The sequence below is a fragment of the Ammodytes marinus genome (assembly GCF_949987685.1).
Source record: "Ammodytes marinus genome assembly, chromosome: 5".
In the NCBI taxonomy this organism is placed as follows: Eukaryota; Metazoa; Chordata; class Actinopteri; order Uranoscopiformes; family Ammodytidae; genus Ammodytes; species Ammodytes marinus.
In genome coordinates, this window is record NC_137234.1 from 9,547,865 (window position 1) to 9,567,166 (window position 19,302).

General features: G+C 41.7%; 1 protein-coding gene across 2 annotated transcripts in view; it reads right to left on the reverse strand.

The window, feature by feature from the left end:
- Window positions 1–1,485: 1,485 nt before the first annotated feature.
- The window catches only part of wnt7bb (wingless-type MMTV integration site family, member 7Bb), a 31,518-nt gene continuing 13,701 nt past the window's right edge, over window positions 1,486–19,302 (reverse strand). For both annotated transcript variants that reach the window (XM_080027523.1, XM_080027522.1), the window contains exons 3-4: window positions 8,717–8,988; window positions 1,486–3,004 (exon numbers count right to left, since the gene is read on the reverse strand). In XM_080027523.1, the coding sequence (XP_079883649.1) occupies window positions 2,525–3,004; window positions 8,717–8,988 (752 nt within the window). In that variant the 3' untranslated portion in view covers window positions 1,486–2,524. The remainder of the gene's footprint in view (window positions 3,005–8,716; window positions 8,989–19,302) is intronic.

Below are 19,302 nucleotides of genomic sequence, written 5' to 3' on the forward strand. Positions count from 1 at the left end.
CGGCCTTAAGCTCATCCACAGTGTTGGGTCTGGTGTCTCTCAACTTCCTCTTCACAATATCCCACAGATTCTCTATGGGGTTCAGGTCAGGAGAGTTGGCAGGCCAATTGAGCACAGTAATACCATGGTCAGTAAACCATTTACCAGTGGTTTTGGCACTGTGAGCAGGTGCCAGGTCTTGTTGAAAAATGAAATCTTCATCTCCATAAAGCTTTTCAGCAGATGGAAGCATGAAGTGCTCCAAAATCTCCTGATAGCTAGCTGCATTGACCCTGCCTTTGATAAAACACAGTGGACCAACACTAGCAGCTGACATGGCACCCCAGACCATCACTGACTGTGGGTACTTGACACTGGACTTCAGGCATTTTGGCATTTCCTTCTCCCCAGTCTTCCTCCAGACTCTGGCACCTTGATTTCCGAATGACATGCAAAATTAGCTTTCATCCGAAAAAAGTACTTTGGACCACTGAGCAACAGTCCAGTGCTGCTTCTCTGTAGCCCAGGTCAGGCGCTTCTGCCGCTGTTTCTGGTTCTAAAGTGGCTTGACCTGGGAAATGCGGCACCTGTAGCCCATTTCCTGCACACGCCTGTGCACGGTGGCTCTGGATGTTTCTACTCCAGACTCAGCCCACTGCTTCCGCAGGTCCCCCAAGGTCTGGAATCGGCCTTTCTCCACAATCCTCCTCAGGGTCCGGTCACCTCTTCTGGTTGTGCAGCGTTTTCTGCCACACTTTTTCCTTCCCACAGACTTCCCACTGAGGTGCCTTGATACAGCACTCTGGGAACAGCCTATTCGCTCAGAAATTTATTTCTGTGTCTTACCCTCTTGCTTGAGGGTGTCAATGATGGCCTTCTGGACAGCAGTCAGGTCGGCAGTCTTACCCATGATTGCGGTTTTGAGTAATGAACCAGGCTGGGAGTTTTTAAAAGCCTCAGGAATCTTTTGCAGGTGTTTAGAGTTAATTAGTTGATTCAGATGATTAGGTTAAGAGCTTGTTTAGAGTACCTTTTCATGATATGCTAATTTTTTGAGATAGGAATTTGGGGTTTTCATGAGCTGTATGCCAAAATCATCAGTATTAAAACAACAAAAGACCTGAAATATTTCAGTTGGTGTGCAATGAATCTAAGATATATGAAAGTTCAATTATTATCATTACATTATGGAAAATAATCAACTTTATCACAATATGCTAATTATATGAGAAGGACCGTATGCATGGGTGTGTAGTTTATCAAAGACTCCACTGACTACAGATTTGCAAATATCTTGAAATAAATAATAATGTTCTGTCTTAATACCAAAGGCAGGCTGCAGGTTCAACTCCAACTGAAATTTAGCAACAAACTGCCAAACTGAGTCAAATGGGAGTTTATTTAGGTATTATGAGTTGTTTCTGAATAGAAAATATCAGTGCAGCACTCTACAACACATCCAGCAATATCAGATTCATGCTTAATGACTTGAGGAAGGATGTCTGCAGTTTAATTATTTTTCTTGCTACTGTCTATTAACTGCTTACTTAGAAAGTACCGCGGACACACTATGCTACAGTAAAATAGAACCAACTTGTTTGTATGTAAAACACAGTATTGATGTTTTTTGACAAAACACCAGTAGCAAGGAAACGCTTTTTTTTTCTTTTTAGGAAAAAGAAATAGGTGTTTCATGAATTCGGGTTTGTTTTCGAATAGACAAAAATCTTCAGTCAGAGTTTCTAAAAAGTATTTTTCTTTACACTTAGTACAAAAAAAGACATCTCTACCCGTTAGTGCTTCGTTTTAAGATACTATAACATAAATAAACAATTTATTTTCAGTGTTCAGAACAGACAGTTCCAGTGTGACTGGAAAACTAACATACTCCACCATATTCCAGTTGGCAGCAGAGGGTTTAACAGAGTTCTCCACTCACATTTTTGGCGCACCCCAACGCACCATACTTACAAAATGTTCTTCATTTCTACAATACTCCAACATAAGCCCCAGCCAATTTGGGGGGGTCATTCATGTCAAGATTTACTTTTGCTCCCATTTAGTGAAAATGCGACACAACAATTGAAAGTTTTCAATCAAAGACTTGACAAATCTCTCCCAGTCACAACCTCTTCAGCTGCAGTCATTTTTCATCAACTCCCAGGTTACTGTGTTGCCTCTCCATGCATGAGTCTCTAGTGAATTTAACAATTACAAATCCCAGAGTGCAAAGCACAGTTCCCACGAGGGCCTCGTTCGTTACCTGTAGTCCCAACTTCACTATGGATTCATCAGTACATGAGCACAATCTCTATGTGACAGTAAAGTTCTGGGGTATTATCTACTGACATTTAGCATTCTGAAAAGAAATTAGATAGATTCTGCTGTGCAAAACGTTGCCATGAAGAACTGATAGTGTAAATTCCATTATTTTATTTCAAAATCTTTCACTGGTCCCAGACCCACTCTTTTCTCGCTTGCTTAAGTCTTCCTCATTCAGCTAGTCCTTGGCGCCTTACTTCCTGGCACTGAGTTCCTTGTGTCTTTATTTGCAGGTAAACACCTCCGTCCTCTCACTGCACGTGTTGCACTTGACAAAGCAGCACCATTGGAACTTACAATTGCACTGCCACACTTTGGTGTACTGGTGTGTATTGTAGCCCCGCCCGCAGCACATTAGGTCGCAGCCATCTGTGTGTGGTGAAGTGCGGTTGCACAGGCGTCCCTGGGTGCCCACACTCCCCGTGGATGTGTCCTCCTCGCAGTAGTTGGGCGACCTCTCGATGTACACAAGGTCTGTCTCCATGGGCTTGCGGTAGCCCTGAGTCTGCTTCACCTTGAGGTGTGTCGGCTGGCGCAGTCGGCTTGCCCGGACTACCTCCACGTGCACTGCTTCATTGTACTTGTCCTTGAGTACGTAGCCAATCTCACGGAATTTGGGAAGTGTAGTCCAACAAGTCTTGGTGGTGCAGGAGCCCGAAACGCCATGGCACTTGCATTCTAGCTTCATTCTTTCCTCTAGTACCTGGTGAGTAAAAAACAAAACGGTTAAAGTAAGGACATTTTATGCCAAAACCACAATCCCTAAACGTTTTGTCTCTTCAGGTTTGGACACCCCAATACAATGGAGGATCATTTAATTTTGCATGGAAAATGTTTAGAAAATGCAAATAAAATTAATTCAAGAGCTAACCTGAATAAACCATTTCTTTGTTGCTCAAGATAGTCTAAAACAAAACACAACAGCAATATGTATATATGCAACTAAAGGTAAGAGAAATAATGGCTTTTTATTGATCGACGTGAAAACAGCTATACAACATGAACGTCTGATTACCTATGTGGACAAAAGGCCAACCCGCATAGAACAGGATTATGTAACTAAAATACCTGTGCACATGTGTACATGGTCTAAGTTGCACAGAAAAGTGGCCACAGCATTGCCCCAGTTCTTTTCACTGTTTGCCTGTATCTCCCTTTTGACCGTGTCCCTCTGTGAAGTTTTTAATGGAACCCACTGCAGTGTGGCGTTACCGCCCTCTCTCTCCTGGCTCCTGCTCGAACAACACACCTGCCATCAATCAACTCATCACTGCTGCAGGATATCAACCCAGCTCTTCTCCCACTCCTCTGCAAATTGTTCTCTCAGCTACTGTTGTAGTCACACGCTTCAGGCCTTCCTGCTTTGCGTTATTCCACACGTTTATTCCTTGTGTTGTTTCTGCCTTTCCTTTGTGTCTCTGGATTATCTCATACCTGCCTGCCAAACTTCTCTAGACTGCTCTCTCCTCTGCCCTTGCCAGTCGGCGTGCAGCTCCATTCCATCTCATCTCTGCAAACCTACAATTAATCTTAATAAACTTCATCCCATCTCCCATGTACAGTATGTGTTCTGCTCTTGAGGCCAGCTAGTTCATAACACGCAGCCACTCTACTCTCACCATGCACCAAGCCGCTGACATTTTCCTGGATGGTACAACGTGTTTGCATCACTCTATATCACCTAGTACTGGCATAGGAAAAGTTGAAGACTGGCTGTTGTTTATTTGCATAGAAACTGACAGATAAATTATTTGAGTCAATTGGAGACTAAACATTGAGTTTATTAATCGACAACAAGGTTTTACCCAGATGCTGGTGGAATGCTGGTGTTGTGTTGTGTCACCATACAAAGGTGGACTCAGCGATTCTGAAGAACTATGGGCCCCCTTGTTTACATAACCTTTGCTTACATACCAGTTTACAGAGCCTATGCTGTTTATTAACAATGTTTAAGCGCACGCAAAATAGCGGATAGTGAGGAGAGTCTGTCACTGATTTTGACAAAGTGATTTGACAACAAGGATTCTCCAGAATCACTGACCACCAGCTTTTAGTTGAAACAAATGCAATATACAGCTCTGGAAAAAATTAAGAGACCACTCCAAATGTTCAGTGTCTCTCGTTTTACTATTTGGCATATGTTTGAGTACAATGAACATTTTGGTGTTATAATATAAACTACTGACAACATTTCTACCAAATTCCAATACATTTGTTGTCATTGAGAACATTTTCAATTAGTAATGTAGAGATGAAGATTTGAGAAAAATCCAGACTGGTCTCTTAATTTTTTCCGGAGCTGTATGTTTGGTCAACCAAATGTCAAGATATGTATTTAGGTTTTTGTGTAAAAACTGAGATGGCATTGGGGCATCATAACCTGCTTCCATGCTTCTAGTAAGTGGTGATTGTATTGGTGGTTTAAGCTATAAATTCAGTGAATTTATGCCAAACGTTCTTCGTACTTAAATTTAAGCATCCAGAAATTGCCAATTTAGTTTGAGTGTATGGGTGACAGATCTCTGCCAAGACAGGCATATTTGCATTTTTTCGGTCATCAGTGACATGCAGTTGCATGTCCTAAGGTAGGGGAAATTGCACTTACTGGTAATATTCTATCCTGTAATTTTGTCTACCTTCCCTAAACAGATAAAAAAAAAAAGAAAAAAAAACTTGGATCCCCATGCAGCCATCAATCATCTTGGATAGTTTGAATCAAGATTATTGTGTCCTTAAATGTGTTGCACATGCAGTACAAGACAAAGACAGACCCAATTAATTGATTGCAGTTGGGCTAGCAAGCGACTTGAGGTTTATTTGACTGCTTAAAAAATATTGTGATAAATTAGATAGGAATTTAGATAAAAAGAAAGCACTGTTGCCAAATGCTTGAAAGTGTCTCACAGTTAAAGATTCAGATGCTTTGAGTCAAGTCAATTTTAAATGCAATAATGTAGATCTTTTTAAGGTTATGCCCTTACTCAGTGCTTCACTCTGACTTAGATTGTATTTCTCTTTGAGGTTATCTCCAACATATGGTACACAGGGCAGAGGGTTTTCTCTTCGCCTAATCCTGGGGCATATGGGAAATATTTGCGCTGTCGTCAATATTTAAGTGTCAATCCTTTGCCCCTTGGGACTAAGAAACTCAAAAAACTCAAAATAAAAACTGTGCCCTCTTAATTTTCTGTGGAACTGTTCTCAAAGGCAAAGGAACAGAGGAAACAGAGGGTGGAGTCTGGGTCATATTAACACGTCAGTAATAGTCCTGAATTGACTCCTTTAACCGAATTAGGAACCCCTTGGTTGAAGCATGTGTCATTTTGTCATTGTATAAAGTCGGTTGGAAGGGCATTTTTCCAGCAGCTTTTTCCTGGCTCCTCGCCTCGCCAGCAATGCAAGTCATCATTTCTATCTGACACTTACAAAGTGTAAACAATAGTTCTTCAATATCTCTGTCTGTCTTGTCCGTTCAATGTTTCACGATGAGATTGTGCACATTTGATTGAAAAAAGCAGGAGTTCCACCGACTTGATCAAAGGCTGGGGTTAGCCGTCAATCTTGCCTCAGATGTTGAACCATAGTGAGGATTTCCAAAAATGTATAGCACAATAACCACAAGGAATGCCTGGCATAAGGAGTATGACAGATGTGTGGAAACATTTACTTTAAAGCTGTGTCCATCAAAGCCTCTGATCTGTTACTAATTTGAACAATATGACCAGATTCCCATCTAAAGATCACTTGTCAAGCACATAGGCCGGACACTCGATGAAAGAGGCCTAGTGATTCACTGAGTGTTCTTTTACATTTGGTTTAGTCATAGGATCCGTTATAATTACAGTTTTCTACTTAGATGATTCTGCTTATCAGTCAGTGGAAAATCAAGTCCCATTACTTCCTTCCTCATCAGAATCACAAAATGTTTAGCTTCTCACCTGTCTTTAATACATTGGTGTTGAGACTAGTTGTATACAAAAGTACTCACTCACCTTCGCTGCAGTGGACCAAGAAAACAAACAAGGTCCATACACTTACACATTAAATATTATTCACAATAAAGAAAGCCAAGCAGGAACGGGAAGTTAATATTCTGCACAAAAACAATTGTAAATTATTATTAAATAACCAACAAACACCTCAAATACGTACTTGTGCTTTTGTTGTGCAGATTCAGCAACTTGGCTTGAACATATGTGTCTTTGTTGGCAAGATCACACATATTATGGTAATCTGTCAAAGGTTTCCCAGGCTACATGTAAAGCATGTTACAGGTTGGTTGGATTCCACCAGAAGCGTTTAAAAAAAAACTATAACTTGTGCATTGTAGCAGTCTTGTTACAAAACTTAACAGTTAGCAATAATGATGACCTATGAACTGTCCATAACCAAAACATAACACAACATTTTATCGCCCAAGGTGTTTTGACCAAATGGATTTCAGTCAATCTCGAATGCTTTTTGAATGAATTTTTACGCCATATCTGATAGCTATTATAGATATATATTTTTGGATATCTGATAGCTATACACCAAGGACACTTAAAGTGACTAAGTGTGACTGGGGTCAAAGAAACTGAGTGCATACCCAGATAAGTCTCAGACACTATCCTTCATAAACTCTTCCAATCTTAGAAAGATATCACTTCCGAATGTCTTGGCAAAGAGGAAATCGGATTTTACACATCCTCCTGGAATCAAAGCCCCGGAGTGAGAACATCAACATTGCCAACTCCAACCCTGACAGTCCAACATGCCAGCACCCTGGCATGCAGCACAGACCGTATCAGTCTGCTGTGTTAACACCGGCATTGTCGGTCTGCTTTCACACCCTGAATAGACGCAGTCAAATGGCAGTGACATGTTTTGGTATTGTGCAGAGAACTGCAATAATATCCTGTTCCTGACTTTACACTTCATAATTCCATTAAAAGGGAACTGGAAAAGAGGTGATGGCAGTCCTCCATTTGGCAACCATTGGGTGGACCTCATTTCCCCCAGTGGACACAATAAAGCCCAATTTATTAATTACATCCATTTGTCAACACAACATAATCTCTTCTTTTATTTACCTCACACTCTTTCGTTCCCACATTTTCCTTCCTCTTTGACTGTTCTGGGATGACTAATAGCAGACAAACACGTCCGTGATGAGTTTGCCAACACTCTCTCAGAAATAATGGACGCCCTCTCAGAATGGAAAGAAATGTCAATAATTGTCTGAAACAAAACAAGCTGCTGAAAGGCAAGCTTGGTGATTAATCTACCGGCAACTTGGTCAATCTTAGTCCTTTGTCACATTACTGTGTGACTTAGAGCTCTTTATCCAGGACTGTTTGCTCTTCTGCAAAGTAACACATTAACACTCGCATCTCTGCATCCATGCACAAACATTTGCATGTAGTATTGAGCCATAAAATGTTTTGTGATTTTGGACGAAGATTGTTTTAAACAATACGTCCGCTGGGTCTGAGATCCCTCATTTTGGCCATATTTTTTATCGCTCATTGTAACATTTTAATAACAAAGGTAATTCCAGTGAGTAGAGGTAAGACATATGAGCAGTTCAAAAATCTGCCCAAGTCGTAAAGAAACTTAAACGGTTCAGTCCGATTACCTAGACCACTATATTTGGAGATGAAAACAAAATCCGGTTCACTGATGTTTTGCTAATACCCCCTATCTGCATAATAGCCTGGCTCCGCCTGCCTACCTACTTCCGCTCAAATTTCATTTTCCCTGCAGTAGTCTGTCTGGGTCTGCAGTATATTCTTAGGTTTTCTCCGGCCAGATTTCTGCCGGTCCAATCAGCGCACAGAGGGAGTCGGAAAGCTCGGAAGCCGATGCATAACATAACGTCAAGCCCCAAACGTTATGCGATTGGTTGGCAGATCCAGAGTGACACTGGGTAGATCCAATAGTTTTAACCTTCAACAGACACCCGCCTCCAAGTGAGTGAACGTTTGCCAACTACAGCACTGCCAGACCTTCTGTACAAATGAAATGAAGTACGATGGTCTGGTAGGACCAGGCTATCTGCATAATGCAATATACAGAAGATGTGTGGGACAAAGTTTAACGCGGAAGTTGCTCTGCTGACTGTGATGGATGTTAATAACAGATGAGCATTCAATATGTTTGGCCTTTTCTTGCCCCATTTTTAGCAATATCATCACATTCAGCAGTTAACTTGTTGAGAACGATATTATTATCATCGACTGGAATGATGGCTAAAAGTACAAAATTAGATTCAATGTTTAAATAAATCCATATCAGGTCATTAGTTTTTAAAGAGATGGACTGAGTTGCTTAATGTTATTTCCTCTGTTGATTCAAAAGGGGTTGGCCCTTGCTCTCTCTGGATCAGTAGAGGAAAAACACAAGCAGCTGAGATGAAACAAAAAAACATCTTTACCTTTCTCCCTGCCTCATTGTTATGTAAGTTCATCAGGCGGCGTGGGGTCTTTTTTATCTCGCGGGCGTCCACAAAGCGTCGAGAGAACTCAATCCCGTACTTGATATCAGCCGAGCAGCCCCCCCACTTCCAGCCCTCTTCCTGATTGTAATATCCCTGCTTCTCCCGGTCACAGCCGCACTGGCTCAGGTTTCCCTGGCTGCACGCTGCGGTGATCGCGTGGGCCACACCTGCCGCTGTGATGGCATAGGTGAACGCTGCTTCACGACTGCCTGAAAGAGAGAAAAAAAGAGGTCTTAAAAATACTGGGATGAGGTGAGATAACGGCAAATTGCAAGTTGCTTTCCCTTTTACTGTAGAAAAAACACAGAGCCCAGTACACAGTTTGTTAACCACACACAGGTGTGTAAAACCCCAAAAAACAAACGGTATTTTAAGCTATAGTGGAGAATTTCTGTTGACCCCATGAGGTATTCTGAGTAATTACAACAACACTGTCGGCGCATCTGCATTTAAATCCTTGATTGAACTTGCATGGATTGTATACCTTCTGCTGTACGCCCATGTGTTTTCTTAGCAGTAGAATTATCAACTGAAATATTTATTGGGCGCTTCTTGGAAAATGTTCCGAGCTCCTGTGCCAGTGTCGGGCTAGACACCAGATTATAAATGCTGTCATACTGAGAAATACAGAGAGAGTTTGGTGGAGCTCATAAGCTTAACCAACTTTGTGTCAACTCGTTCGGTGATGGCTTGAATGTAACCGACATTACTTTCTTCTTAAAGCTAAACCATAATATAGCTTTAAAATGAAAATGACAAATCGACTTACAATTCCTTTGTTTTGGCAGTAGGTTTTGGCAACCTTTTAACAGCTTCCAAAGTTGTTTTAGGGGGAATATTGCCATGCTTTAGATTACTGTTATAAAGTTAGTCCTTATCACCACAATCACCATCTGCACAACAGACACTCCGGTCACATTCCGAGATGCAGCAGATATGTTGACCATGATACACCGCAAGGAAAATTCAAGTCTGCTACATCGTCTTGATAAGCTACCATCTTTTTCTTTACTGCTCCTAAACAGCTTCCCTCCTGCACCTTGGTAGAAATGTGGTCACGTTTCCGACCGCAAAGTGCTCGGGCCCAGCTTGCAAGAGTGCAGTGTTGGAATTCCAGTGTGGAGAGAGCTGGTCTAGGTGCTGTCCAAAGTGCTGAATTCCTTTACAGGAGCACCTTGTACTGCTGCCCATACTGGAAACAGCTGGGGTGTGCAGGTCTTGCTGCCTTTCTCACTATGATCGCTGACAAGTGAGGGGACAATCTGAGGGGCAAGACTGTACAGAATATGCTGTACATGGCAGCTAAACCTTAACAGGTGACATTTTTTACCTTTTAATCCGATTCATGTTGTGTCTGTGCTTTCATCTGAGCATGTCACCCCTCAAATTTAGGGATTACATTATTCTGGATGAGATGAGAAAAAAGTTTGACAGCTTGAGTTTATGCCACTGGATAAATGGCAAAATGTCATCAATGCGAAATAAGGCAGTGTCGGGGTTCTGAAAAAGTAGATCATTAACACTTATGAATAAGTGTTATGAAATGAATGTTGATAATTTTTGATTTATTTGCTTAATAATCAAATTTATAAAATGGCAGAAATAGTGGAAAATTATATCCAAAAACCCAAAGTGACGTGTTGAAATGTCCTGTTTTGTCAGACCAAACCTGAAACGTATTCAAATGAGAAAGATGTTAAATGGATATAAACCTCACATTTGAAAGGGTGTGATTGTCCTTGATAAATGATTGTTGAAACAATGTCTGTTGATCGACTAAATGTTTCAGCACTGAAAACGTAACATGTTTTTATCATAGAGTTTTAAAAAAGCAGTTTTGGGAATATCAATGAAGGGAGCCAAAGGACTACGGCACACATGTTGTCCACACATGAGTTCTCTACTACTCTCCTAATGGCTACAGAGGTCTGGCATAAAAAGCCTCCCTTGGTCTAAAACAGACTGTGCGCTATTACAACCCTGGTCTCCCTTCAACTGGCAGTAATCTGCAAGAGGCCGAGCAGCAGAAACAAGACTAACCGCAGAGCAGAAAGGAATGTTTTGTAAGTCTTTTGATGTACGTTGTGTAATGTACTCAGTTGCAATTATTTGAATCACTCTAGGTAGAATGCATTTTTCCCCTGCACTTCAGAGAGCCAAAAGCTTCTATGATTCATCACTTCTTCAATGACTTGTAAAAAAAACTGCCGAGAAGCTTGTCAGTACAGTTTGGCAACAAACTTTACTATATTACTTCAGATTTAAACAGCAACTCCAGTGTTCTGGACATTGTGAATTTATGTCACTGCACACTGCAGAAGATGTGGGTATGAAGACAAATTATATTAAAACAATCTGTGGTGGAGATTCACCGAAGAGTGATTTATTTGTAAGTCACGTCTAGTTACATCTTGGAAATGCAATATTTTTTGAGGAATTACGATGTGTTATTGGCGGAAAATAAACCAGCAAACGTGCAATGTATTGGACTGCATATTGACTGTAACATGTCAGATGTGACAAATGGAGTTTAAACAAATATACACAACCTTTTGAGTGCAAAAGGGAGCTACAGCAGCTCTGAATATGGTGAAACACCAAATGAAGAAATACGCTTTGTAAACATTCAATACTTAAAATAAACAAACTGTCAGAAATTGCAGACATACCAAGACTCTTTGTCCACCAAAAACCGAAATATTATCCTAAAATGAGCGAATGGAGGAAATGTTTACATCTGCAACAGCAAAGTACGACAATAGAGTGGAAATTACAAGGGAAAAAAACATGCCTCAGAAAATGAGAGAAGAAAATATAGTATGGTCTGTGTCATTTTGCCTGACCAAATAAACTTTTAACAATTTTAAAAGTTACTAGACGTAAAATCTTTGCTTATTTTACCTAATTTAATGGGCCCAGACAGTGCGGTCAGATACAGCAAAGGCTTTTAGCATGAGTTGGAGTCTAGATTAAGCATGACTGCTCTGCATAACGCAGAATAGTAAAATGTACTTATCTGTTTATATTTTCCCTTTGCCCAATTTAATGGAGCTGTTTTCAGCATTTAAAAAGTCATTTTCATGAAGTACTTCTAAATGAACTGCTTATATGCAGTCATTTGCAACTGCTTTTATATTTCATTTCCTCTCCATTCTTCAGAGGGACTTTTTGCACCTCGCATTCTGGTCTCGGGGGCATTCTCGTCTGAACTCTCAGAGACGTTTTCACCCAAAGCCACTGTTAATTTCCTATCTTGGCACTGGTGCTGCAGAGCTAATACCACAGCCACAGGTTTGCCCGGTGGGGACTGACTCACAACCACTTGCTCCTTTGGTTAGCTGCAAAGCTGTGCCCCACCAGCTTGTGGTAACATTCTGCTGCCCCCATCTCACACACGCACGGACACAGGCGCACAACTTTTACGTACGTGCATTCGAACACATGCATATGCACGCAAATGTGACTGGCCGCATAATAAAAATACACGACATACTCACACTACCCTCACCCTCACATACATTCACTGTTAAAAACACATTTGCACATAAACGCACAAACAGAGCGTCACTGTAATGTTTAAAACAGGATAAAGGCAGTTTCCAGAGAAAGGGTGGTTCCCTGAGCCATAGATGCATGCCCATTTCTAGGCCCATTGAGTTGTGCTGCTCATGGGGAAAATGATGATGATGGGGCTTGTACTGGTTGTCACCCCCTGGTGGGTCTGGCACTGCCAAGACTCTGCCTGGCCATAATGAAAGCCAATTATACAAGCCATGGAACTGAGGCGCTCAAGACCCCCCTTTTTTCTTGTGCAATGAACCAGAGAAGACATCGCAAATCAGATTCTTAGCACTTCAAATATGTTGCTGCTGGGTATAAATGTCCATGTGTATAGGGCATACAATATCCCTCTTGCCTATTCAATCCAAATCAAATCATATTATGTGGGACAATAATTTAAATCGGAAACATAAAAACAAAAATCAAAGTTACTCCATATAACTGCAGACTTGTGCTTGAACTGTAGTAGAACCTATTTTCCGCTTAGTAAAATGCATGATGAATAGACAATGCATATGGGTACCCCAAAGTCACAGAAATCTTAGAACCAAATGCTCAGAACCTTGGGGTCTTTGGTTTCCGAGCAAAACAAATATATTAACCACAACCAGGAAACTCTTTATATGTGAACAACAATGCTCTGTTGTCTTATGTTGGCTGTTGTGTGTGTAACATCATTTCACTCCCTTGCCCTCCGGAATAGGGACTGCTTTGCTGAGCAGCCGTGTGGTTGATGAACTGTGGAGGAGAATAAGCACCCATAACAGCAGCAGAAAGCCCTACAGAGGCTGGCCCTAGAGTCCTGACAGCCCTCCAGGAGGAACCACCCTGGGATAGCCTCGCAAGCTGCCAGTGGAAAATTGGAGTGACCAGAAAAACCTCAATGAACTTGGAAACATCCAGGAGAAAAGAATGGTGGAATATTAAACCAGATGTCTAATGGAGTTTAGTGGCAAGTGTCTGCTACACTATCCAAGAAAGTAGGGAAGAAGAAGATCAGCCTTTCTTCACTCAGAACAGGTACAAGAGGTCATAAACAAGCATGACATTAACTGCAATATCCATGTGTTAGGGAATTAAACCAGAGCTGCAGTGAAGGCAACTGACTCAGTTTATGCCTTGGCCTTCACATTAACTGACCACACTTTGGACACCAGGCCCTGCTGCTGCAACAGCCGTCGTGTCTTTTCACCATCTGCACAAAAAGAAATCTCTGGATGTAGTGGCTCGCCGCTAAGACGGAAATCTGCGTTTAGAGCCGGAGGCAGGCACACCGCTGGACAAATTTCACATGACACAGCACAGGAGATTTACAACACTACACAGGCAGTGTTGGTGGATGCTGTAGCTGATGTAGTAGTAACGCTGCCACTGACCTCAACAGTCCCTGCTTTCTTCACCACTCACAGGCCAAGTTTAGGCTATGTTGCTGACAACAGAGGAAAGGGAAACGATATACTGAAGGGACTTGGATAAGGGGCTTTTGGAGGCCACTGCTTTGTTTCAAAAACCAACCCCAAAAATGAACAAATTTGTTGGGTATCTTTCCGACCATGAGATAAACGGTTGAAGTCTAAGTTTGAAGGAATCTGTTTTCTAGTTTGTGAGACACCACATACTGTAGGAATCAAAAAGCACCAAATTAGATTTTAAACCTTACTTTCTGAATACTTTTTCGCATAACTTGGCTACTATGCAGAATGGCTGTGTAGTGTTTGTTTCAGCATATTTTGCTACACAGCTTAACTCTCATTCTGACAATTAAGTTGGCACTAGCACATAAGAATATCTGCAGTGAAGCATGCAGACATAGAGCGGTAACAGCCCTACAGCACTGATATGACTTCACTACTGCAAAGGTGAGGAGGACCGGATATAGTAAGAAGAAAGAAAAAGAAATTTAGCAGATGAAAAGGCCAGGATAGAAGCAGTTTGGTCTGGAAAATTGGTGGGGGTCTTGCCAAGAGTAAAGCACACATATGCACAAACACACACAGACCGGCAGAGCCCAGCAGTGCAGTTGAATGGCCTCTCTACACAAGACAAGCCTGTTGGTGAAGCAGTGAAGGGGAAAGCTTTTTAAAGGCCCCCTCATCCCGGACATGCACTCACACCCCAGGGATAGAGGAGGATTGGATTGCATAAGAAATGACATCTCGACAACACAATCATACACTGGATTTTCAGAGCTTCATATCCATTAAGCAGGAGGACATCCTGTCACAGACAAATGGTACTAAAGTGAACAAAGGAAAAAGTGTCACCTGCTGGTGGCCACAGGCCTTTACACTTGTGATGTTGTTGACTGACAGTATATCATGAACAGGATAGTAAGCTCTTTTTTCATCCAGAGGACATGGAAGTTGAAAATCACAGTCAACTATATTTTAAGGTGAAAAGGAAGATACACTGAATAGTTAAGATAACTCTTTCTAGAGCTTTCACTGACTTTAAAGATAATCCTGCTGTTTACTTATTCCCCCTATACTCTCTCGGCCTAAAGCCAAGACAGCCCCTAATATCCATTTTAAAAAATAACAAAACTTTATCCAGCAAAATGTCAAACATACCACCAAAAACATCTCCAAAACTTCTGCAAGAGAGTCAATCAAATAGAAATCTGATAAAGGAAGGTCTTTTTAACAGTTTGAAATAATAAGTTCATGTACACTTCATAAAAAAGTACATTTTCCACACTGTGCATATATATTAAAGTTATGACACCCAAAATACTGAAAACAAGCTCTAACCAATGCTGTGCTGGCGCTGGAACTGTGACTCCAGGGCCCCATAGAAGGGGAAGAAAGTTGGAGGAAAACCCCTTGCTTTGTATACCAATCACTGAACTGACTAATGCGCTCTCTACTACTGTTTTCCGTTCCGCTTTATGTACCGTTGCTATGAACATATGCTCCCAGCAAATTATAGACAAAGTTGTGGTCCGTGAGGTTTGCAGCTTGAGGAATTAGCACGGCCGTGTTCCTGTACAATAAAATAATATTGTTTTACCAGAACTAGGCTCCACATTCTGGGTGTACTCGCATCATGGAGATGTGGAAGTGACATGCTTTGGCACAGCCGCTTACTGTAGGGTCCCGCGTTTGATACCTATAATAAGGAGGGCTTTCGGCAGTAAGGCGCTAAAACAATTATGAGGGTATTTAAAGTTGCTGGTATTAAATGCTGAGATTCTATGTAAGCTGCCTCCCAGGCATAGAAAATTGGGTTGGCAGAAAAATGTCACAAGAGCATCCTTTTTTTTCCCCCTCAACTCCCCGAGGTGGAGGTAAAGCTTTTTGAATGAATTCCGAGACTTGCTAAAACAGGCACAAATCCTCCTTCCCATCCTTTCATCCTAATAATGAGGCCGAATCAGGACCTCACCTGCTCAGATGTGGAAACGTAGGCCTGTTTGTTCTGTGTGCACGGTAATAATCAAGTTCGCTTGAGGACAGTGTTGAGGATTTTCCTCAATTTCAATTCCCATTCAACTTTGTTTCATCTTCAATGGAAACACACTTACTGAGATATCCATCAATCCCACATCATATCGGTGAAGATATCACTGTCATCACTATAATCATCAACTGATGAGAAGTTTGCTTTCACATGACAAAAGAAACCTCAGGTCCGAACATTTCCATTTTTCGTTGATATTCATCTCACCCTCAAATAAAGCCCCAGGTCTATTAACATCCTCTCCTTCCTATTACTGCCTCTTTGCATCAAAACCCACTAACTCTCCCTCTGTCTGTGCTCTTACCTAAGTGGGCCAGCAGCGGTGTGATTGTTGGCACATGTAAATGTCCAGTGGCAGCCCTGCGTGTAGAGAATACAGTGATCGGCCTGGGATTGTGTGGAACAAAGCGCACTGTGAGATTATAGTTGATCCTCTCGCATCCTGTTTCCTCCTGCGTCTAGCGGCACTGGCAGACACAGACAGACGCAGATCCCACCGATAACACAGCAGCTCACACACACACACACACAGAGGCCCGAGGGCCAGGGCCCAGAACGACCCCGGGCCACGTCAGCAGACAGACGATGGGTGGGCAGGAGAGAGAGAGGGGTGAGGGAAAGGAGAGGGACCCCAGCTCCCGACACACCCACACAGTCTGAGACAGACACTGATGAATGAATGAACAAGCAACGGGGTCCTGGCGATGATAGTGGTGGCGTAGGACGAGAGGCCCCACCCTAGATACAGACACATGTTGTGGGCAGGGGATATGAGTCGAAACATCAGGGGAAACGGAGTAAGAGATGACCTTTACCGAGCCATGATGACCACAACCCACACACTGTAAAACAACAAAACTCCACTCCCCTATCTGAAAAAGTTAGGGGAAAGATCTTGCACCCTGGGACACAAACACACACACATACACACACACATGTACGACTGCTCTGTTTTCTCTGGACTTGTATAGAGGAGGGCAGAGAGGATTACAGCTACCCACATGATGATGGGCTGAAAAATAGTCCTTTTATCCACCACCGCTCCACCATAACACAATGCACGCATCATTTCCACGCTGTTATCCCAAAGGTATCAAGTACTGGGCTGCCTATGAGTGAATCTGCAGTTTTACTGGTAGCTCAGCACTATAATTCATCTGAGATATGTTATCTTTTTTAGCGACAGCAGCCTCGGTATGGCGTCCTTTTATGATAATGACTAATATGTTTTTGATCTATACAGGAACAGAATTGGGTGAATGATTACATATCAAAGTCGATAACCACAATTTGCCCAAAGGGTGCACAACCAACAAGGAACTAATCCCACAGTGGAAAAAACCTTGGCGGCAAGGAGATGACTGATAGTATTTAGGGAGGGTTCATCAGTGTCAAAGTATCCAATTGTGTGCTCTTGAAAAACCCCCAGTTTTGAAGAATGAGTTCTTGACTGTCTTCGCCCAGGTAGTCCTGGGAATAACCCTCACAGCCAACTGACTAAGCTCATATGTCAAACAGGGCAACGTTGCAGTTTTTTCATACAAAGAATGTAACTGTGAAGCTTTACTCCCTAATGGTGATAGCCCCTAAAAACTGAGAAGCAAATAAATCTGTTGAGTTCATAGATTGATTATTTATTTTTAAATGTTGAATAATCATTGGGTTGACAATGTGCGTGGCTACAGTTACAATGTATGACAGACTTGTTTGCTTGTAAGGAAAGAATGTTTATCCTGTCGTTGATATTCAACTCAAATGTCTGTTTTTTTAAAAAGCAACACCAAATGATTTACAAGGAGTTTGTTGAAAAAGTTCCGCCAGTCGAAAATTAATATTTCAACTCGCATTTCCTTTTAGTTTTGTCAAAATGATGAAACAAAGCACGAATGGAACCACATGGTCATGGTCATGGTCACTGAATAGATTTTCTCATCCATTCATTATTAGCCTTACGTTGGTCTGCGATGGTGTACTTGCATACTGCTGGGATACGATTTCACCACAAATGACCATCAACTGATTCCGAGAAGGGGAAGGAGCTCGGCCAATGCATTTATAATCTCCAAGAATTTTTTTTTTGTCCTTGAACTTGAGCTTGTAGAGCAGCATATGAGAGGAGAAATGCTACATATGTTGGGGGGAACAAAATAATCAACGGCATTTTTTAACATGTGATCTTCATAATTAATCGCGCATTGTCAATCTTTTTATTTTTGATTTAGTAAATTGTTGTGAGTCACTTATTTTGACCATTGAATACTGCTATAAGGTCATTCATCTTTTACAACCTTTGTCAAAGTGATCTGTAATGTCAAATAATTGTGTTCAATGAGAGAATGGTAAAGGGTAATGGCATGGACACCATAATGATTAAATAAGAGCCAAAGCCATGACTAATCTTTTTGATTTAAGAACGTTGGGTGATACTAACTATCACAGAATAGCTCAAGACATAAATCACAGTACAGCTCATTTATTGACCCTGACACACTGCATCCGAACATAAAAGGACTCCACACCCTTCAATCTTCAACCAATTGAAGTTTGTTTTAAAGGGTATGCAATGTAAAACACTAAGCCAACATCCAAAAAACGTCCATCAACCACATCCTCTTTGCACTTATCCTCCTCCACTGTTTAAAACTGGGGATACAAAAACCTGACCTCAGCACTGAGTAATGTCTAGCTCTTCCAGTGTATAGTGACCTTTCCCCTCCTCTGAGAGGGAAGAGTCCTGCATCTCCAGCTCCCGATCAAGTATGTGCCTGTCCGGGAGTACTTTCCACACAAGTGGTTTTCAATGAACCTGCTGACTTAAACATCCTTTATCTAACTCGACGCTGGTTTGGCCCCTGCAGCCCTGCACTCCTGGCAGGTGGATGGCCTGCTGCCTTCACCACACTATGAGCTTCCAAGGGGAAGGAAGGGACGGACAGGCTGGAAAGTGATACTATATACAGTAGTGTATATTCTATATACTATATGAAAATAATGAAATGAACACACTATAGTCTCCAAACTCCTTTCAGCCTAAGCCTCCAAATGTTGCCATACTTTGCATATTTTTTTCTTTTAGATATTCAGACATGAAGACATGAAGCACAGCTTGGGGGTGAACACTCAGTGCCTACCTGGGGTCAATGAGGGAAAGCAAAAGGGAGATATTCATGATGTAGGTCACAGAGCAAGACAGACTTTTCCTTGCATCCTTTCTGAAAAGGTATTTTATGTCCATGTAGCATTGGCCTGCAATTCTGGCCAACAACAGATACATTCTAGCCCTGTTTTTTAGCACTGAAAAGAAAAAAAAATACACAGCATATTCCCTCTACAGCAAAGGCTCACCTGCTCAAGTGCGGCATCTATTCTTGTGCAATGAGCCAGGGGCAGCATGATTGAACTTTTGTAATATTTCACTGACGGCACAACAAGAAACCTCTTTCAGATGAAAAGCATGAATCAGGACGGTGACAAACTGGCTGGAAAGTCAAACAGAGAGTAAC